General features: G+C 40.6%; 3 protein-coding genes across 9 annotated transcripts; 2 read left to right on the plus strand and 1 right to left on the minus strand.

Moving 5' to 3' along the window:
* The first annotated feature begins 766 nt into the window (after window positions 1–766).
* LOC106809821 (transmembrane protein 41B-like) lies at window positions 767–9,612 on the plus strand. 2 transcript variants are annotated; one of them, XM_014813031.1, is made up of 7 exons: window positions 767–1,091; window positions 3,858–4,002; window positions 5,466–5,594; window positions 6,219–6,312; window positions 6,661–6,765; window positions 7,112–7,250; window positions 8,416–9,612. In XM_014813031.1, the coding sequence occupies exons 1-7, from the start codon at window positions 806–808 to the stop codon at window positions 8,583–8,585; spliced, it is 1,068 nt and encodes a 355-aa protein (XP_014668517.1). In that variant the 5' UTR covers window positions 767–805; the 3' UTR covers window positions 8,586–9,612. The 2 variants fall into 2 exon arrangements, with proteins under 2 accessions (XP_014668517.1, XP_014668518.1); XM_014813032.1 differs by having other exon boundaries at window positions 767–878.
* On the minus strand, window positions 8,489–12,699 carry LOC106809822 (Parkinson disease 7 domain-containing protein 1-like). 2 transcript variants are annotated; one of them, XM_014813034.1, is made up of 9 exons: window positions 12,623–12,699; window positions 11,663–11,739; window positions 11,446–11,551; window positions 11,010–11,117; window positions 10,604–10,701; window positions 10,385–10,478; window positions 9,981–10,092; window positions 9,782–9,858; window positions 8,583–8,667 (listed from the first exon to the last, which is right to left on the minus strand). In XM_014813034.1, exons 1-8 carry the CDS (start codon window positions 12,690–12,692, stop codon window positions 9,840–9,842), a joined length of 684 nt encoding a protein of 227 aa, XP_014668520.1. In that variant the 5' UTR covers window positions 12,693–12,699; the 3' UTR covers window positions 8,583–8,667; window positions 9,782–9,839. The 2 variants fall into 2 exon arrangements, with proteins under 2 accessions (XP_014668521.1, XP_014668520.1); XM_014813035.1 differs by lacking the exon at window positions 9,782–9,858 and having other exon boundaries at window positions 8,489–8,667.
* Window positions 12,445–16,843, plus strand: LOC106809823. 5 transcript variants are annotated; one of them, XM_014813037.1, is made up of 3 exons: window positions 12,445–12,519; window positions 14,936–15,345; window positions 15,517–16,843. In XM_014813037.1, the coding sequence occupies exons 2-3, from the start codon at window positions 15,069–15,071 to the stop codon at window positions 15,702–15,704; spliced, it is 465 nt and encodes a 154-aa protein (XP_014668523.1). In that variant the 5' UTR covers window positions 12,445–12,519; window positions 14,936–15,068; the 3' UTR covers window positions 15,705–16,843. The 5 variants fall into 5 exon arrangements, with proteins under 5 accessions (XP_014668523.1, XP_014668526.1, XP_014668524.1 ...); XM_014813040.1 differs by lacking the exon at window positions 12,445–12,519 and adding an exon at window positions 12,671–12,715; XM_014813038.1 differs by lacking the exon at window positions 12,445–12,519 and adding an exon at window positions 12,894–12,918.
* Window positions 16,844–21,994: the final 5,151 nt, after the last annotated feature.

The following is a 21,994-nucleotide window of genomic DNA, read 5'->3' on the forward strand; positions in this document are numbered from 1 at the left end:
GCGGAATATAATTGAGAAAATATACATATATTATCAAGTGTAAATTATGGAGCCACATGTTGAGGTCGATGGAGCACATCTCCAACGGCGATGCTACACATATACTGACACATAATGATTAACATGAGTCAGAAATAAATATGTAACATCAATGCTTCATATAGTAGCATATATATATATATATATATATATATATATATATATAATATGTATATGGTAGGCTATAATGTTAGGCGTATGCTAGGCGTATAATGTTACGATATGCGATGTGCCTTCGCATTGCACGTATTAGTGGATAATGTAAGCGGCGCCTCGCCTGGCCTAATTGTGACGTTGCGTGACGTCATTATAGACCTGGAGGTGTGACCACTGATCTCTATAATATAATCGAGATATATATATGATTATATTATAGAGATCAGTGGGTGTGACCCAAAAGATGCACCCTAATATTTCACTTTAATACATTTTTTAATCAATTTTTTACTTTTAATGTCAGCCTCTGCCACGAGGTAGCAGCATCGTCCAGTCATGTAATCGATTGTAATGCCGGCTTCTGCCACGAGGTAGCAGCATCGTCCAGTCAAGTAATTAATCGTAAATAAAATATTAGCCTACTTAAAATTAAAAGCGCAACACTAGCGTCACTCAGTGCTCTCAGTACACTCAAACCTCCAACGAAGTAATAGAAGAACAACAATCAAATACGAGATAGGCACGAAAGTAGTTAAAAACATATAATTCGTATATATATTTATGCGCCATCTAGCGGATCTCACATGAGAGCTCAGACCAAAATTCAAACATGGTTACTCCATCGGATAATGGCACTCTCGTTCAGCAAAGGAATGCAACCGAATCTACTCCTAAACGTCAAAGTAAAGCGCCTCGAGACATATATAATTATCCGTTGAGTCCTCTAGGTGCCGTTCCCAGAAATCCGCTGCCGCAGAACTGGAAATTACCTTATGAAAATTACGATCTAAATGAGGAAGATTTGCAACGATTGAGAAAGCTCAGAAAGGAGTCAGACGAAGCGCGTGAGCGCCAAAAGGCGCATCGACGCCATCCTGCTGTTGTTATAGATGAAAGTAAGGTCCAGGTTTGCAGGCTTGTAGTATCAAAAAGGCAGAGTAGCTGTAGCTTGTCTATGTCTTACTGCCTGTTCAGTTTCTAGATGTGGCAGTGCTTGCAGAAATTGTAAGTTATTAGGCTACTAGTACTAACAACATTGTCATTTATCCCGCGAACTGGTGACAGTGGTGGTGGTGGGTTGGTGTTGGTTGGTGGTGGTGGCTCGACCTTAGGCCGCTTAGCCTTAGCCCAAGGTTAAGCGGTCTAAGGTCGAGCAGGCACAGGTACTTGGCCGTTTCAATAATACTAATACCAGTAGTGAATAATTTCAAAGAAGATTGACACGTATTTCTGCCGTTTTTACATATGTTCCACTTCAAGTTTATGGGCCAAAACATTCTTCTCAAATCCCTGCCGAGTCGCATGATAGTACCTAACATTGATACTGAGAAGTGGAGCTGTTGTCGCTAGTATCGCTCAATAATACAATAATACGCCTACATGGATGTGACAACATGCAGAAAAGCCTGAATCAACGCAGTGTTTGAATACATTTTACAACGGTACCAGTGGTCGAAATAAGCGATGGTCCGGGGCCATCAAATAAGCAGGAGGACCATCAGATTTTCAGTCAATGGTCCGTAGGACCATTGAATATTTTGGTCCCAATTTACGGTAAATTTCTTGCACACCGCATTACCTTTAGAGAACAATTTGAAATTTAGGAGGACCATCTAAATTTCAAACTAGATGGTTCTTGGGACCATCTCTTTTTTTCTCTTTATTTCTACCCAGGGCTGAGTACGACACTAAACGGCTATAAATCTATTACCATACAAGATATGCAAATTATAGAGGTACAAATATATAAGCTCCAGATTGACAAGAATATATACGTTTGTGTTTTTGTTTCATGCCAATACTGACGGCATATCTATACAGTAGTTGGCTACATGCAGATGCAATTTGCATTGTCACTATATTCTGTGTGTGGAACTCTGACAAGTATAATAGCACAAATTCTTGATATATATCTTATATTAGAAATTTACAAGCTGTAACTTAATTGCCACAGAATGTTACTTCAGTACCTTACTAACTGCGCATGTTAACTAGAATGATAGCTAACATACTAATTTACGGTTTGGTCTTCTAGTAATACTGGTAGATCCTCTTGCTGACTGAGCATTGCTAGGTGCATTGTGTGTAGCTGTAGAGTAGAGAGAATGTTTACAACGATGATATTTCATTGTTTGTTTGATTCTATCTTCATCTTATCAGGAGTGAAGCAAAACGTTGTTCTTGATCTGATGGTAGTGATTAGTAGTGGGTAGATCACTCAACTTTGAGCATTTGCATGTGGTGTGTTGGCGTATTAGGTGTTCTTCGTAAGGCCAAAACAAAATATAGGTGTGGTTACGGTTTCCCGACCGACCCTATTTATTCCCAGCGACCCTAAACATTTTATTGTCAATTTTCTTTAAAGTCAAAAAAATATGAATTGGACAGTTCCTGCTTCAAAAGGCACAACGCAAATCCTTCGGACATGGTTCGTAAATAAAATATTTCAATAAAATAAAATGTTTTCCCTACCTACCTACCCTATTTTTTTTCGGCATGTAACGGTAACCACACATATATTTTGTTTTGGCCTAATTGTAGTAGTTTGTTTAGCAGTATTTGTCATTTAAGCATGCGTGTAGTAGATTATGCTTTTAAATTTATTCCTAGTTGAATTTATTGTTCGTAAATGGAAGTGGTTTGCATCCACATGGGCTGCAATTGTCTGTCTGCTTGCTAAAATGACATAATGTGGTTCAACAATATTGGAGATTTATCGTTATTGTAATGGTTTTCTTTCGCAAGTAAATTAATTTTTAAGGTCTAGATAATTCTTTGTTTTAAATGATGCTGGTGCGATATAGAAATACAGAATATATAGAAATACAGTGTTGCTGTTTTAATTTTGGTGCTTGAAGTTGAAATGTGGTTGAATGGGGCACACATGCAGAATTAAATTCTGTTTCTCTATATTTTTGCATTACCATTTTTACATTTTCGTACCCATATGCTTTGATTGGCTATGAGTATGAGGCCTTGAGGCTTAGATGGCTTGAGTGGATTTGTTTGACTGTAAATGCTTAAATCCTTCCCTTGTGACAAATTGTCAATGAGCTTGCTGCATAAACAATATAAACCTTAACGTTAGGCCTAACATTCTGGTTACGATAAATCTGCAGGAGCAAACGTAACTTTTTAGGGTTACATAGTTGGGCACTTTGCGAAGTCTCTATATATATATATATATATATATTATATAATCACATTAACGAATATGAAAAAGGAAGCCAATAATCACCTTATTGTGGTTTGGAATTTTGTATTAATTTAAGGTAAAATCATGGTTGAGTGTTGAAGGCCTCTCATCAGAGAATGATTTTAACTGAACTAAAATGAGTACATAGTAACATTGTACACCTGAGATAGAAGAATGAGATAGATGATAGACTGATATATAAATATACACCTGAATTTTGATCCAGCAGAACTTATTGGTTAAAATGAATGGCGGCTATGTATAAAGGCTTTCAGACAAATTAGTGCCCCTCTCACAAAATGCCAATCTCATTTCCTACCTTATTCTATACCTAATCTGCTATCCCACAGCTCTGCCCCTGTCTTTGAGGCATTCCAGTTATTGGAGAAAAGAATCCAAATGCAAACTAATGAAAGGTGTTGTATCATGTGTTTTCAAGGCTTATATTTGTCTTTCCTATCATCAGATAGCACGGCCTACACTAAGATCAAGGCAATGAAGGCACAGCGGGAGAGCGTTCGGTGGAACCTCCTGGCACTCGGTATAACGTTCGTTCTGTCGGCTGGACTTCTGGCATACATCTATCTCAAGTTTTTGCCCAATCTTTCAGAGTAAGTAAAATGGAGCAGATAGAACTGCGGTTTTTAGCTCGCCTTGACATCGTCAAGATGAGCTATTGCCATGGGGCGTTGTCCGTCGTACGTCCGTTCGTATGTCTGTCAACATTTGGCTATGGTCAACGATAACTTGAGAACCGTTAGACCCACATGTTTCAAATTGCATACAGTTGTTACTCCTATGGGAGAGATGTGAACGTCCTATTTTGGAGCACGCCAGTCGACGTACTTTCGAACCACACCCACTTTTTGGCAAAAATGGATATGGCCATAAGTCAGTTCAGGTTCAATGGATTTTGCTCATTTTTGGTATGTGAATGAATGAGGACTGGCCCCAAAACATATCACACGTTTTTTTTTGTTTTTTTTAATTATGCATATTAGGTAGATTTTGGCAATTTCACTATATGCATTTCAGTGTCTGCCTACGGTCAACGATAACTCAAGAACCGTTTGACCCACATGTTTCAAATTGCATACAGTTGTTACTCCTATGGGAGAGATTTGCACGTCCTATTTTGGAGCACGCCAGTCGACGTACTTTCGAACCACACCCACTTTTTGGAAAAAATGAAAATTGCCATCTAGATTCATTCGATGTTGTTAAATTTACTTACCTACCTACCTACCTAAACATACCTACGTGTAATATTGTGTTTTAGATTCTTCGTTACAGTAATTTGACTGGAATATTATATTGCTTTTATTTGCACGATAATCGAAAACCAAAATGGCGATCATTTAGGCGTAGCGCCATCTCTCGCCCAGATTTCATACTTTCAGATCTGAAACATTTATTTTCACATCAAAACTAACCCTGAAACAAAACAGTGAGATTTCTATTAGTATAAAACAGGGAATAAGGACATTTGATCACATTTCGGTCCATCATAAATGAAACACTGACCAAATTTGAAATATCATCTCCATCTTCTATCACACCCAAGGTGAGCTATAGTGTCATTGACACTTTCATTGGGTTTGCGGTGGATGCAGCGATGGTGACAAACTATCGGTAAAATCAGGTGAGCGCACTCGCGATGCGTGAGCCCTGGTTGCAGATTAGGGTCACTGTCAGCTCATAGAGTATCGCAGCAATAACAAAGATCAGAAAGTTGGGAAGGCACGTGCTGCCCTCTCTGAGTGCGGAGTGTGAGCAGAGATGCCAACCACTACGATTTATCCGTATTTTATACAAATTTCTATTCCTTTTGCACCACTACCCTTTTGCACCACTACGACCTACGAATTTGACTGTGATCGAAAAAAAAAATTATTTTGTCAATTTATTGTCATTTTTGACCCTCAGAATGCAGGAAATTGCATCTCAGAATCAAAAAATTTTCCGGTGGGCATGCGTGACCCTCGAACTACTCATTTGATGGCCAGAAACTACAGATTGCTTCAAATATGTGTTGGAATCTCTGTGTGAGCATTTCTCACGTTGACTGTCGCAGTGAGGAGAGAACGCACATCAAGGTGCCGCGAGACATGGATGATGCGAAGGCACTCGGCGTCGTGCTGTCTAACTACACCGACGAACACTACCGCCACGTCGTCACTGGATTCTTTCTCACCTACATCTTGTATCCTTTTATTACCAGGGTGCGAAATTAACGCGAGTTCGGAGTCAAATACTCCTTGATTTACTGTCGGACTCCCTGATTTGACATGTACGGGGGAGTCCGTGTGACTCCCTGAAAATTCTGCCATACTAATAACTAGTTCGTTCTGAACAGAGCACGGCCTCGCCGAATTACCGTATTTTTTCAGCTGTCCAAAGAAAATGGGGCAGACATGCCATCGCATGAATCTTCATAATAAGCACATACGTTATTGTTAATATCTTTAATTTTGAACTTCGGACTGCGGACTCCGTCATTTTGAGGGTAGGGAGTGTTGGACTCGCTTGTTCAAAAGTTAATTTCTACCCCTCTGCCTGTATTACTATCCTCCCCTACAGCACAAGGAGAGGACTTTGTGAGTCAGGGTGGTAGTGGCTAGAGCCAATGGTTGTTCTAATAGAATAGTGGGTAGGCTTCTTTAGCACTTACTCTGGCGTTTCAGACCTTCTTCAATTGATTTGTTTTTTTGTTTTTTTGATGTAACGTCGTTCTGTGGATGCCATAGTTTTGGGAGTTTAGATACAGCACCGAGCAGCGGGAGGCAAAAATGTGGTGCGTTTTATGCTATCCTTAATATGCATACAGCTTGCAGTCGTTTGCCATTCCAGGATCAATCTTCCTCAGCATCTTGTCCGGTTACCTGTTCCCGTTTCATTACGCTATTGTCCTTGTCTGTTTGGTGAGTCACATTTAATGTATGACATACTGTAAATCATTGCATTGTGGGTGGATGCACTGGGATTGCAGTGCATATTATCAGAAGTAGATAGTAGTAGTTGTCTGATATTATTTAGTAAAAAATTACAGCTTCGAATTTTGTTGTGGGGTTTTCATTCATCAGTGATAGGATAAATATTTAAATGTTGATGGTTGAGTTACAGAGAAGAAGAAAAGAAACCACTTTGGTGGATAAATATATTAAAATTTCATGGCTTCATATAACATACATACAACATTTTCTTTAGATACGTGATGTGTTTACGTAATTCTGCTGCATATTTTCATGTGGGACTCTTGAATATTTCAGTGTTCGGCACTGGGCGCTTCATTCTGTTACCTGCTCTCCTATCTCGTCGGGCGTCGACTTGTTTTAAGATATATCCCAGATAGGGTCACACAGTGGCAGGAGAAGGTATCTTTCTTCAATAATTAGCATCAGTTTTACACACGGGCATTACATAGAAAAATGTAGTTTTAGGATTGTGATATAAAACCGAATAACTTATTGTTATGCAGTGATTACAGGGATGGATAGAATCACACGATCGAAGCTGACAGTACACCGGTTTTCCTCCGAAATTTCTAACTGCTCTAAACTTAAACATGATGTCCAAGCAAACTAGTATCATTACCTTGTTGAAAGTAGAAGCGAAAGAAATGCAATCCTTCCACGTGAAGCGCTAAGTGATTTTGCTTTTGCTTTTGCTTTTGATAAGTGCTTTTGCTTTTGCTAAGTGATTTTGCTTTTGTTCCTGTAGGTGGCGCGCCATCGTCAGCATTTACTTAACTACATCATCTTTCTTCGGATAACTCCTTTCTTGCCGAACTGGTTCATTAACATAACCTCACCCGTCATCAATGTTCCGCTGTTTCCATTCTTCATGGGAACATTCCTAGGTAGGTTTGTAAAATTCGATGATTAGTAGATTAGTGGGAAAATTGCGAAGAGATATGGCATGTTGTAAACTTTGACCGATATAATTCCAGTGGTGCAACGATGTATACAATTTAAAAACAAGCCAGATAACTGTCAACGTATGCACATATATATTATTAAAAAATTCACTATTAAATTACTAATTTTGTGATCATCGGCAAATGGAGCACAATGGTAATGTCCTTATCACACGGGGGTGTCTATATTCAAGCCGGTACGGGAGATTACGGTACGCATATATTTGCTAATATATTGTCTAATCGTGCATCAATAAACTTAATATTCACAGAGAGTATAGCTAAGACATGTGTCTATAGGTATCTAGAATATATTATGCAAATGATCTCCCATCCCGGCTTGAATCTGTGAATATTGAGTTTATTGACTCACGATTAGTCAATATATTAGCAAATGCCAAATATATGCGCGCGGAAGTGAATTACAGATGATTAAATTTCTAAAATTCTAGATATCTATAGACACATGTCTTAGCTATACTCTCTGTGAATATCGAGTTTATTGACGCACGATTAGTCAATATATTAGCAAATGTATGCGTACCGTAATCTCCCGTACCGGCTTGAATATAGACACCCCGTATCACACGTAATGACAAGCATGATTATAGCTATAATCAGGATCAAACACATTGATACAGTTGGCCAGCAGACATCGCCCATTTCCATTGCATATTGGCAGTGAGTCTTATCGGGTATATATTATATCGAGATCATAAATTGGATCTCTAACTTGTATGCTGATATACTCTGATGGTACGGTAACTCATACACACACGCACTAACACACTCTGAATGCTCATGAATATAATCGGGAATATCCTTTGGTAATCCAATGGTTTGAACACCGATACATAAATCATTTGTGAGATCAGTTAACATGAAAATGGAATGATACACAATGAGGTAATAGACGTTTGACAATTAATACATATGACATGTTAACTATGTTGATAGATTACATATTTAGTTTAAAACCTTGTGATGTACATATTGAGTTGAATTTCTCATTTTAACCGAATACTAACACTTGCAGAATTTTAGCCAATATTATCTTGTGTGAAAAATTATGATTGCAACAGCTTACGTAACTATCTCTTGTATACAGGTGTGGCGCCACCTTCATTTGTCGCCATTCAGGCCGGAACAACACTACATGAGTTAACGTCATCACGTGATGCACTCTCCATCAGATCTGTCGTACTTCTCACGGTCTTTGCCACTCTGTCCCTTGTCCCAGTAATATTCAGACGCAAGCTGCAGGCGAAGATGGACTGATTGAGGTTGCAGGGAAATCCACATCGATGACAATAGCCGCTGCAATAATTTATGTTTGATTCTCCTGCCATACCATTAACACCTGTCGAGAGAGCAAGGGTGTAACATAGATGCATCATCTGCCAAGGCAATCACTTGTCCAGTTTTTATCTTGACTATAGTTCTTATACCATTCGTACCAGATTTAAAATGACTCTAATCACAATTTTATTGACAGCTATCCCTGTAGTGGTGAGTGCATTTGTATATAGTCAGAAGCATGGGTTTTAACATTGAGCACAGCATTTTCCAAAAGCTAAATGGCGAGGTAATTGTACACTCGGTATGAAGTGCAGATGCCTATTTATCAAATGGTGGCAATGATCTGAATCAGAATATTATATCTCAATCAGATCTTTCATGGACTTGTGTATCTGTAGCACACTGGCAACCTTTACACATGACGCGTGCTGGAAGTTGTGAATTTTATCTTCTTGGAAAATCCGTGATGAATTGTCGTGTTGATTTCATATCATGATACTGTCTTTCTATAGTGGTCACTGCTCAGTACAAGCGGTGAGGTCTTTGTGCGTGTAGGCAACATGTGGGCCTATATTTAATGTGTGTTTAATTGTTAGCATTTAAAATTCATATGATCATGTGGTAACTGCCAATTTCCATGGTAACACTACATGCACAGTTACAAAAAACGTAGAGAACTTGACATAGCCCAGAGAATGGCAGATACGTAAAGCCTGTTGTTTGAGTACTCTACTTGAAACATTCCCATTGTGCTTGCTAACTTTGGCTTATCTCTGATCTCTGATCTGCTCTCATCCTCTATCTCTCATCACCAATGCATTAAAAATGTAATGTGTTAATTCAATGTTAGTTTTAAATGCAGTTATATATATATATATTGGGTTGTTTGTTCGTTTGCATGCTGTTTAGTGTATAACCACTCGTTGAAAATCACAATGGCCAGATCGTTTGCGCAATCTATTCTTTTTGCTTTTTGTCAAGAAATAAACCAAATGCACAAACAAAATGATCTTTTTGCCTACATCATCTTTGCAGGGTTAAACTACAGTGATAAAAACTGTTTCCACAGACTGGAAAAATGCCTGGGCATTAAAGAAACTCAAATGCTGTTTGAATACATTTTTAGTACATTTATACCAGAAAAAAAGATGCGAAATTGAAAAGGTATGGCTTACCTTGCATTTAGTTAGAACCATATTCATTAATGATGGTTTCTTTCTAGGTAGCCATGTATCATGACATTTTGGCCTGTCTGTAATGGAGTGGGACGTACATTCATAATTCATCGATTTTTTACATACACAAAATATTCTCGTCATTGCAAAAACTGTCCGTAATAGGTTCACGGGTAGAGGCTGCTAGTTGTATACCTACCGCTGGTTGGAGAGGAGAATAAGGTTCTGGACGGCGGTTATGGTGGATGCTTCATTCTGACCAGTAACGAGGTGCCTATCTATGACCACATGCATGTTATCACATCCACTCGCTGCAATAACGATGGGGGAGAGGGCTGTTAATTTTACAGTAAATCATATCTGTATTACCTAATACCAAGAGTAGATAATAACACAGGTTATTATCTACTCTTGCTAATACTAAAACGGAATTTATGCAGAGTTTGCGCTTGACACAGGAGATGCCGTCATCCGTATCACATTGCAAATCCCTGTAGTATGGGTTTTACCCTTTTCAATTATGATGTATAACTACAAATTCTATAACGTATGCACTCACACACACAAATTACAAGTTGGATAAAATAGTTCTAGCTATATTACCACTATAGGTAGCGCCATGCTCTTTTATGAAGTCTTCTGTAACGATAGGGAGAATAGAGAAGTCCATTCCACGTGCTAGCTCAAAAACAGATGGCTGTAAGGAGAAAAAAATGGCTGTAAATTTCATCCAATATATTCATATGAAAAGTCCATCGTAGGGTTATCGATGTTGATTTGCTACAGGTTGCTTGATATCTGTTATAGACTACCTGTACTTACAGCAGTAAGGCAATACTTGGTGAAACTCCAAGTAGAGTTTGGTTTCTCCATAGCACAGCACAAGGCAGCCACTCCCATTCCTATGGCACAAATTGGTTCTACAAAGACACCAAGTCAATATAATTTCTGTGGAAAGAAACTGTTCGGCAACCACTATTTAAAGACAAGCAATGTAATCAGTGGGTCTGTAGCCATGCACTCCACATTTACATAAGCATAATATATTCCAGGGTTCTCCTCAGGCCTTTAACACATGTTGGGTCAGACCCATGCCCTTAACACATATCATTCACAGGCCCTCCTGCATCCGTCCAGAAATGGATTTTAACATATCTTCTGAAACTTCTGGGAAGAACCTTGTATTCAATCTAATGCTGCGATACTTCTATTATGCTGACATACATACTCTGTTGAGATATGAAATTGTGGATGACTGAGGCAAGATCCTTGCTATTGGCGAGATCATGAGCAGCACCCAGAGAATGGGGTATCAGTAGTACCTGGTAGCGGCGTGCTATAAAAGAATAAGAGAAGCAGCATTACTTTTGTGAGAAAACTTCCAACACAAATTCCTCACTCATTACCATTTGATTACAAATATCTTCATAACGAATTCTAAAACTGAGAAATTACTAAATAGTAAATGTGCATTTATAGGTTTCTTGGTCAATATCTTCAATAGATGCGTTGTTCAAGCAGAACCATTTCGCTTGCCTAAAAATAGCAAAAATAGTCAAATTCCCAGTATTGCAACAAATTATAGCCCTTATATAATAAATATTCATGCAAGATAAAATGAGCATAAGACAACCATTCAGACTATACAATAGCTATAGACATACCATCAACTGAACTTAGACTAATGGGAGTTGCAAAGGACTTTGTCTTGAAGTCTGCCAGCCATCGTCTGCCTGCTTCGTCTGTGCTCACAAACTCTGCTACCTTGCCCTGAGGAGATATAACATTTTATGATACACTATGTGATGATTCAGTCTACTGAGTACTGTTATAGTTTTCACTTTTGCTATTTCAATCGAATGATGGTTAATTTGAGCAAACCTGTTGAGTCGCCAAGTCTACATGGAATGCTGTACTTGCAAGGGTGAAGGACTTAATGAAAGACTGTGCAGAAACACCTATATGAATGACAGAAAATGTCCAGGTATAATTGATGCATTAGCCATTACTGTGAATATATCTGACAGTCAGATTATCCAATTAAAGTACCAAGATAAACAGGAATCAGCTTAGTATGGGTGCGGGCATTTGTCACTGAAGCTGGTGCGATGGAATAGCTCCTCTGCACTGCAGCTGTTATGAAAGTCTCAATGCCAAAACACTCTATGGTAGTAAAAATAATTGGCCATGGCTACGCGACCGGTTCCGGACGAGGAGCCGCTAGGCTACGCGTCCGGACATCCATCTCACACAGTGATCTTTCGACACATACATGCATGATTGCGCAACGGGACGCTCTGCTGATTGCCAAGTATGTGTGTGTGTGTGTGTGTGTATGTGTGTGTGTGTGTGTGTGTGTGTGCGTGACACACAGAGAGAGAGAGAGAGAGGGAATGTGTATATGTGTGTGTGTGTGTGTGCGTGTGTGCGTGTGTGAGAAAGAGAAAGAGAGAGAGAGAGAGCTGTGTGTGTGTGAAAGAGAGAGAGAACGAGAGAGGACGGATGAAAGGATAGACGGCAGCAGTGCATATATTGTATATTTACGGCAATCAGCAGAGCGTCCCGTTGCGCAATCATGCGTGTACGCAAGTCGCGCGATCACTGTGTGAGTGGATGTCCGGATGCGAAGCCTGGAGGCTAGGCGACCGGTTCCGGACGCGTAGCCAATGAGAAAATAATTTGCGTTTATTTGCCATATGATTATTTTATTATTGAAACTGACCGATGTCACGTGCTTGGTAACGTATCTTACTGTATTGTAGCTAACGCTATTTTTGTATTAACATGTTTTCTCTATGTAACTAATAGCACTCATCGTGTTAGTTATTTTTGTCAGTGTACCTTCAATTGCCGAGCTTAAAACAATCAAGCAGTTTGGCCTCTCATTATGATTAACTACGGGCGCAGACATATTGTGATGGTCCGTACGAAAAGGTGTATGCGGCTTTGCCTGCTACATACACATATATAAATATAAATATATATATATATATATATATTATTGCGACTATTAAAAATATTATATTCATATGTAAATTATATTCTCGGTCTAATCTTCCGGTGCGATACAACACTATGCGGTTTATGCGGGTTTTTATCTGCAGGAATAAACATGGCGCTGGCCGTAAACATAGGCAGTTTGTTTATTGAATTACAAATATCATTACATAGTAAAAACGTGATAAGTGTTATATACTTATGGCGACAGAAAAGTCATTACAGTTCGTGCGCATCTAGTGCACACATTATCTTATAGATTAGTGGAATACTAGTCATCTTTCACTTGCAGTTACTTAGACCACAGACACTGACATAACATAAGGCTATGCGGCGCGCTACTAGGCCTACTGTACTACTACTAGTACTACTAGTATATATACTACTAGCTCTAGTACTATAGCCCGCGGATCGCTGCCGCAGGGCTATAGCACATTCTGCCATAGATGTAATCTAAGCAAATGGTCCAACTGATGTGACCAAAAATTTATCCCCAAAACGTAAAATGATCGGGCTTTTTAACACTTATCTATCAACATGGACATCTCACCTATCTTTTTGAACACTTCCACAACTTTACACCAGGTATTTATGCTGTTATTCCTCAAAGTCTTAGCACTGAAGAGTCACGCGTGCACAGATAAGCATAGATACAATAATGTAACCCAAACCCAAGAGGATAGGGTTACAAAGTGTCCCTATCCTTTTCTGCGGAGGAATGCCCGAGTGAATCACTCGGGCCGGTTTGCTGGTGCGTTTTCAGATACTAGAACTTCCAAACTGGGTTTATTCTAAACAGGAACCTTTCTCCGCTATTCGGGAACTTACAATGTATCGCAATACTCTGTATTAAACTAATATAACCTGTTACAAAAATTCGAAGTGACGAGCGGCGAATATACTGAGCGCCATTTCTGTTGACCTGTGACGTACGCATTTCCCAATGCGCATAGCGATCGGCAAACGCAGCGCCCTCCGATTGGTCGGTGAATCCACTCTTCAAACCGAAGTACGTCACAGGTCAACAGAAATGGCGTTCAGTATATTCGCCGCTCGTCACTTCGAATTTTTGTAACAGGTTATATTAGTTTAATACAGAGTATTGCGATACATAGCAAGTTCCCAGATAGCGGAGAAAGGTTCGTGTTGAGAATAAACCCAGTTTGGAAGTTCTAGTATCTGAAAACGCACCAGCAAACCGGCCCGAGTGATTCACTCGGGCATTCCTCCGCAGAAAAGGATAGGGACACTTTGTAACCCTATCCTCTTGGGTTTGGGTTACATTATTGTATCTAACATAAGCAGAGCAACCGCATTTGAAAACAAAACACCAGTAGTGCTAAGACTTTGAGGAATAACAGCATAAATACCTGGTGTAAAGTTGTGGAAGTGTTCAAAAAGATAGGTGAGATGTCCATGTTGATAGATAAGTGTTAAAAAGCCCGATCATTTTACGTTTTGGGGATAAATTTTTGGTCACATCAGTTGGACCATTTGCTTAGATTACATCTATGGCAGAATGTGCTATAGCCCTGCGGCAGCGATCCGCGGGCTATAGTACTAGAGCTAATATACTACTTACTAGGGCTGAGAGTGTCTATGCCCCCCAGGGTACTGCCGGAACGTACCCTGGTACTATCTAATATGCCTGACCGTACCTCGCCTACTCCACTAACGAGTCTAGGGAGTTGCCTACGCCTACTCCCTAACCCTAACCCTAACCATATCAGATAGTTGCCAGGGTACGTTCAGGCATAGCCACAAGTTCCCTTCTTGCTTAACACTACGTTGGCGTACGTTGGTCTTACGCAGTGTAACAGTCGGAGAGCCTGGTCGGTTTAGTTCGGGCAGTACCCTGGGGGACATAGACCCTATGAGCACTACTAGGCCTAGTAGTAGTAGACTAGTAGTACTGTACAAGTCATTTTCGCAATGTGCGACATGTGCAAATGTGGACAGCTCTTATATCCTTGGGCCGAAACAGTCGGCCTCAGACAGTAAATTTTAGGCATTTTGGCCGTTAATTCATAGACTATAGTCACTATAGTAAATGAATACAAATTTTATTTACTGCCAAGACACTGCCGCCGGCCTTTGAAGTTTGAGAATGAATTTTGAAATAGTTTAGCATTGTTACTAATTATATGAATTGTTTAGTTTACAGGTCCAGGATCTGTTACTATTCATGAAATTGCTCTAAATACGTTTCTGGAACGAAACGGTATTTGGCGACGATCAAGAAGAGGGTGCGTATAAGCACATACATGAATCAAACCGGCTCGATGACATCATGGCTGCAGTGTTAGCATCGATAGACGTACTCCCGGTGGCAGGACTAAACGTGAGCAATAGCACGGAGCAGGACTTTGAATATGACGATGCAGTGTTCAGGCCACATGTCCACATGGCAGATAAACTGTGGGCCGTCGGTAGCCTCCTGCTCGTGTGTATCGTCGTCCTATTTGCCGTGTCACATTCGCAGATGTGGAAGTCACGATACTATGACGTGGCAACACCCGAGGGTGTCTTCAACCCTAACGAGATTGTTGACACGGAGAGCGTTGCAGGTATGCGTGTACGGGGGCATCAAAATGCTATTTTTAATTGCCACTACTTGATTTGTATTACAAGTGAAGAAATGGCCAGTTGCTAGCAGCTAAGTAGACCCGAGCAATAAACTCATTAGGAGAATGTGTACGTTTTTAATTCAAATATGCATGTACATGTTTTGGTTTCAGTGCTCATTCAGAAAAAGCTGAAATATATCAGACAGTTTAAGCAGAAGTGGCGAAATCGGCGACAAGCGAAAATGCAAGATTCGAGAAGTGCTGATGAGATAGCGGTGTTACTTCATTCCGGGATGGATGATGACGATGATGATGAGGAGGATGAGCTGTTTTCCATAAACCTCCTCAAACAGCTCTAGCATTGGTAGGAATTCTCATAACCTCTGATATCAACTTAGGGACCATCTTCGTAAAATAACCGCATTCGCCACTTATGTATATATTGTAAATCATCATAAAATGTCATTGCTTGGTGAATGAAAGCATAGCTGACCGCTATGAGGCAGTATCATAAGTATTATAAACAGTATAAGTACTATATGTTGTAGGTGAATTTCACTGTTATAAAGAGAACTGCTAATAATGAGGGTTACAGCAGCTCTTGGATCTGGCCGGATAGTTCCTGGCAGAACCCCAATTTTTCAGAGTTACAGTTTCAGCCAAATTGTCCGTCAGGTCTGAATCTCTACGCGAAAAATATGGCGTATACAGTAGTTGTCCAGAACTCTAACTTATTCCTAATTTTATTTCCGTTGCAAGAAACATCTTACTGGCAGGCAATTATAGGTTTAGCATTATACTTCTTGCCTAATTGAACTCCATGAATATCTAAAATTACCTCTATTAAGGGAGATTTTCTCTTGCACTGAAAGCAGTGTACTCATACACCTAGGAAGCATCTTGTACTTAGAACTTCTAGCATAGTCTTTACCTGCCTTGTGCATTGTCATGTTGATTTTCAGTTAAGGTTCCTGTTTCGGTTCCGGCTGGAACTTTAAAATTCAGATCAGAATCAAAAGTTTTACAGCGTAATAGTAAGGTCTTTTTGGCACAATTACAGGCCTTTAAACTTATATATGGTGGAGTCTTTTGAAATAAGTGTGTGACACTTGACTATCTAGATGCGACTGAGTGTACTTATTGATGAGATGAAAAATACTGATGAATTTTATTCTGTGTCTGTGCCAAATCCTGATGCATGATTACATCTTGATTGGTCTGCTGCATCTTTGTGAGTTTAATGTACAAACTGTGTCAGGTTGAAGAATTTGCTGCTGCCTACTGTGCAGTGTAAATCAAATATAGAGCGTTAGTACTAGAGCTGCAATGAAATGCCTAATCCACGATACAATATATATCACGATATTTGGGCCATAATACATTATGTATTAAAACATGGTACATAATATGTGCAGTTATTAAACCTTAGTAATGCTCATAGGGTCTATGTCCTTCAGGGTACTGCCGGAACGTACCCTGGGTACAGTCCGGTATACCGGAACGTACCCTGGTAACTATCTGATATGGTTAGGGTTAGGGAGTAGGCGTAAGCGACTCCCTAGACTCGTTAGTGGAGTAGGCGAGGTACGGTCCGGCATATTAGATAGTAGGGGCCGGCAGTACCCTGGGGGACATAGACCCTCTCAGCTGTAGTAATACGATTGGCTGAAATACGTAACAATGGTCAATCATCTTTCTGAATACAGCATCTGCACATTCCTGTTATGTACGTTACTTTTGGGAAACGTTCCATTTCACGGGAATAAAATCAAAATTTGTGGGCAGTGATTAGACCGTGAATATGGCATTGTCAAATCACCATGCTCCTTTTATGTAAGACGAAAACATAGACGATACACCCGACTGAGATTTTGACAACATCACAAAGGCAGTAATTTAACATGGAAGGTTAAATTTTATTTTAAAGTACCAATTTCCTTTTGGCATATGGTGGTGTATTGATGCTCACATGAATCTGTGTTATGAAGCTGTATCGTGATTTGTAGCCTAGACATTGTATCGCGAATAATCAAATCATGATTAATTGTTGCACCACTAGTAGGTAGTGTGCCATATACATATCAGTGACAGTATCTGTCAGAGGTAGGGGACAGTGATTTAATGGCGAATGCTTCCTAGTAATGTGCTGTGTAACTCGCCGAGTGTGCCGATGCAAGCGACTGGCTACCATTTGGCGAAAAATGTCGCTGGCGGCATGGGCAGTATTTACCCGTCATTTCCAGTTGGATCACGACATCTTTATATGCCGCATGTTTCTTAGTGCGATTGCTGTATTTCGGCAGTGTAACGTCAAACAAAACCGGCCTCTCCATCCACATATCTAGCAAAATGCTTGCTTTCTCATCACTCCAGCTTGTTGCTGTGAGCGTAGACATATTGAAATATCACGTGATGAGATGGTGCTCGCTGATTGGTCGGACGAAAATTTGTCATCGTTTCAAGTCGCTGCCTACCTGCACACATGCGATTTAGAAGCGATTTCGGAGCGACGAGTTGCTGAAAATCAAACATGTTTAATTTCTTGTGACTCGTCGCAAGCGACCAGAATCGCAGTCGCACGTTCCCGCAGATCTAGCGATTTCTCATGCGACTCGACTGCAATTCTAGAATCGTAGCCGAGTCGCATGAACAAGTCGCAAGCCTGCGCGGGGCTTTATCAGCTGTACACAAACTTCAAGAATGCGTCCTTCTGATTTCTCTTTGAGGTTGTAGTATGGAGCTTTCAGAGCATTCAGGTTCTCTTCAGTGCAAGCAAGAGAAATCCGCTCATTTGTTGATGACGTAACAAGAATAATGCGCGGCATATACGCAGACTATGCATGTTCCGTGTTTAAGTTGTGATTAATTGTTAAGATTGTTAATTATATCGGTATTACTTGTATTTTATATTGCTATATTTTTGTATAAAATCCTGTGTCAAACTATAACCTGTTTTTCATTTTACTATGTAGTTACCAACAGATGGCGCCACGAATGTTCCAATGTTTGTGCGACCGGAATTTTCAATGTGGCTACCGTCTAGTAGTAGCAGTATCAACGTGAGGCATTTGTAAAACGCATTTCTTTATTCTAGAATATAAACAGTAAAACGCAGTGAGAAAGTGGGTGCGCATTTAAAAAAAACTCGCTCTCAAGTGATGTACTAAATCTATAGACGCCCAGTTTGACAGATATTTCGATGTTCTTTATCGGTCGGTCACCTTTATATCCTTTTTTACCAACTATCACGATTTTTCTGAATTGAATTTTCATGCTTCGCCTTCTTCGCGCAGATGACAGTAATCTCATCTTGGCATTGTACCCATGCAACCCGTATACTGAACTACACTGTATATAGGATAAATATAGGTTTCGCATCTAATGTTCCATTCATACAACGACTACATTCATTCCCGGTCCGCTAATAGGGTGTACCATTGTGTGACTCGGTACTGTTGGGGGAATAGACTACCTGTTTGTAGATGTTCACATTAGTGCAGATTTGCCTCCGCGGGGGCGGGACAGTAGTTTTGGGCGAGTCAGCGTGACAGAAACTGCATAGTGTCTGTAAAGCACGCGCGTGCATTTTATAGCAATTAGGTTAGGTTATTAGTTTTACAACAAGCCGCTATGTTACACTAAATTCAAGACTACGCAATCCTAATCTCATATAATGTTCTGAGCAGGGTTACGAATTCTGAGTTTATTGATGAGCGTTTCATCGTCGTAACAACGCCCAAACCGCGTGCGATGTTAAGCGGCTTATGAAACTAGACATCGGCATAAAAATATTAAACCGCTATACGAGTGCTCGGTGCTGCGCGCGTGTAACAGGGAACTATAAGCAGTAACGGCATCCCCGCAGAGTATAGATATTATCATGACAGATACAGTCGCAACTACTATAGTGGCTGTATTCTTCAGGTCGTGCGCACAGCTGGACGATTGACCGTGTATTCTATATATGCGTTCAGGTCGAGCCGCGTTCGCTGGTTTACATGTAAAACTGCGATGACACGAATACGCGCGTATCTTTTTAGGTCGCCAGTTTTGTTCGTAATTGTACCATTTGTGTGTGACTCGGACTTGAAACCGGCCACTGTGCGAACGAAATGTGTCTTACATGCTCGCGGGGTGTTTTTCGTTCTCTCTGTCCGTCGCAAATTCACTTAACTTCTTGCTACGACCAAACCATTGGTTTTAAAGCGCTATAAGCGATCGAGTGCACTGAATTTAGGTCCATCGCAAATGCCGTAGCAATGAAATGCTAACTAGGCTACCTTGGGCCTGTCTAGAGTTCGTACATTCCTATTGGCAGATGTTTATTTGTAGTTGTGTTGCGGCGTTCCCCCCCCCCGTCACATACAGATACCAAGTGCCGCTGGGTGGGTCTCCTCAGTTCGTACATACGTAATTAACACTGATACCCCTTTTCGCTTGATCAGGATTCTAACGGTTTAGAGATTGTCATCATCTGGAGAAGTATATATACCTATACTTAAGCCTCCAACATGAACATGAGTATCGCATATTATGTGATTATGCCTTTAATGACGAGTGAAATCGCGTGGTGACGAGTTTTGTCGTCGGGTTCGCTCTCGGTTCGTCCTCGCGTCCGACTGCCCGAGAAAGTTTTGCTATGACAATATATTTCTACATTGTGTGGGCGTATTCACATTTGCAAATTCACGTCTTGCGAATTCATCTGGGAGCAGATTCGCGCGTGTATTCCACGTGCGTGTATTTTGGACTTGAGCCAACCCTATACGAAAAGGACTGACGCAGATTTTGATCTTTCCGCGGGTAAATACCGAATTGTGGGCTTTGAGTAAAATCGGCACCAAGACAAAATCCTTGACATCAAAATTGTCACATACATATATACTCTTCAGGATCTTCGTCGTCACGCCGATCAAAGGCTGACCGTGCACGCACGCACTCGCGCACGCACGCACGCACACACCCACACACATAATACAAAACACTTGCGCGCGTCTGCTTACAAAGGCAACGTCGAGATCCCCCGCCCGCGGCCATCTCCTCCGCCCTCTCTTCGCGTCGGCTCCACTCCCCGCCGCACCGCGCGGACACGCCTCGTCGGCTTGTCTCCTACGGGGCGGGCGAAGAGAATGACTCGTTTCGACTCATCCTCTAACAGGTTTCTGTGTTGCACGCACGCCTCGGGCGGCAATCGTCTAAGAAGGAGCACGAAGGGCGAGCGCGTCTGTAGCGACATGCGGGCGCTAGCAAACACGTTTACGAGGACGTCATGCCGATGATGCGAATGCAGGAATGTGAGCTGCTGTCGGGGTGGTTACGTTTCATTATTATTTACGTCGTGTTGTTGTATGCGGGCCGGTATAGATGTATGCACATAGCTGTAGGCGAACATTAGTCGTAGCTGATAGTTGTTATTCCAAGAAGTCTGTGGGATCGTGATTCGGTTAGGTGCGCGCGCGTTCGTGGGATGATGATTCTGGAAAGAGGATGTTAGATGGAACTGTTCTAAGTTCTATGATATTGATGGTAAATAATAATCCCGCTGTAAAACACGCTACGACCCGCTAGAGGCGTTCGTGCGTGCGTGGATCGGAAGAGCGGCATGTATTGTGTGTGTGCGTGTGTGTAAGATGTGTGTGTGTGTGTGTGCGTGCGTGCGTGCGTGCGTGCGTGCTGTGTGTGTGTGTGTGTGTTGCGTGCGCGCGCGCGTGTATGCATGTCTTGTGGTTTTTTTACCAATGAATCACCATATTTTGCTTCGACACACACCGTTCTCACACCTTGGCTGAGATCGTCTTGATACAGTCGAATGATATAATATTATCGGGGCGTAACATTAGCCCGATGATTATACACTTAACGCGTTCTGTCTCTTACCTGCGTGCATGACTCATCAGCCAGCTCCCGCCTAGCTGATCCATGACGCTGTTTCTGCAGGAGCGGTTACTGAACGCAACATCTCAGACCGAATAGATACGAGATAACAACCCGCTGTAAGAGAATGCACGATATGTGCGACGTCAACGAATACGAATACGCATTTACAATAAACGATAAACGATTGTTTAAAATTTACAATCATAGAGTATTTGTTTTATTATTATAAATTCGTATTATACACTGTATATAACAATTATATGTTACACACTCAGCAATGTATTAGTTTGTTTATAAATCAATTATGATGTCATGTTCGTCAATGAGTCATGAAAAATATCTTTGAAAACTACACCACTTGTAAGTATCTCCAGGTTAATCGTTTAAAATAAATCCCAATATTTGTCATCGTTTGATTTCGCGATTATATATCTATGTATATCTATACACAATTATTTTATGTACAATAACTTAATTATCTGTGAAGTTAAAAATACACCAATACAAGACCAGCATCATAATCATATTTTCAGAAGTGTATAATATCAAGAGCGTATAAAGAGGTAGGAGCTGATCAATAATACTGCAAAAGAATCGTCAAAATAAAAGCGGGAAAGTTATTAATTCGACTAATACTGCAACATGGTTTCAGCATTTCACCGTCTGTACGCTCTCCTTTATACGCTCTGATAAGATATATCTACATTATGCACTCCTGATCTTTAAACAGCCTGTTCTGCTAGACATCTAATGACAAATACGACATACGCAT

Source organism: Priapulus caudatus, unplaced genomic scaffold (assembly GCF_000485595.1).
Source record: "Priapulus caudatus unplaced genomic scaffold, Priapulus_caudatus-5.0.1 Scaffold387, whole genome shotgun sequence".
In the NCBI taxonomy this organism is placed as follows: Eukaryota; Metazoa; Priapulida; class Priapulimorpha; order Priapulimorphida; family Priapulidae; genus Priapulus; species Priapulus caudatus.

Bases quoted from the DNA above. Each gene is read 5' to 3' on its own strand.
- LOC106809821 (XM_014813031.1), top strand. From the start codon at position 806: ATGGTTACTCCATCGGATAATGGCACTCTCGTTCAGCAAAGGAATGCA. The intron at 6,313-6,660 runs GTGAGTCACATT...TGAATATTTCAG, and splicing joins CTATTGTCCTTGTCTGTTTG to TGTTCGGCACTGGGCGCTTC. The intron at 6,766-7,111 runs GTATCTTTCTTC...TTGTTCCTGTAG, and splicing joins TCACACAGTGGCAGGAGAAG to GTGGCGCGCCATCGTCAGCA.
- LOC106809823 (XM_014813037.1), top strand. From the start codon at position 15,069: ATGGCTGCAGTGTTAGCATCGATAGACGTACTCCCGGTGGCAGGACTA. The intron at 15,346-15,516 runs GTATGCGTGTAC...TTTTGGTTTCAG, and splicing joins TGACACGGAGAGCGTTGCAG to TGCTCATTCAGAAAAAGCTG.
- LOC106809822 (XM_014813034.1), bottom strand. From the start codon at position 12,692: ATGTCTGCGCCCGTAGTTAATCATAATGAGAGGCCAAACTGCTTGATT. The intron at 11,118-11,445 runs GTATGTCTATAG...ATTCTTTTATAG, and splicing joins TAGTCTAAGTTCAGTTGATG to CACGCCGCTACCAGGTACTA. The intron at 10,479-10,603 runs GTAAGTACAGGT...TTCTCCTTACAG, and splicing joins CCAAGTATTGCCTTACTGCT to CCATCTGTTTTTGAGCTAGC.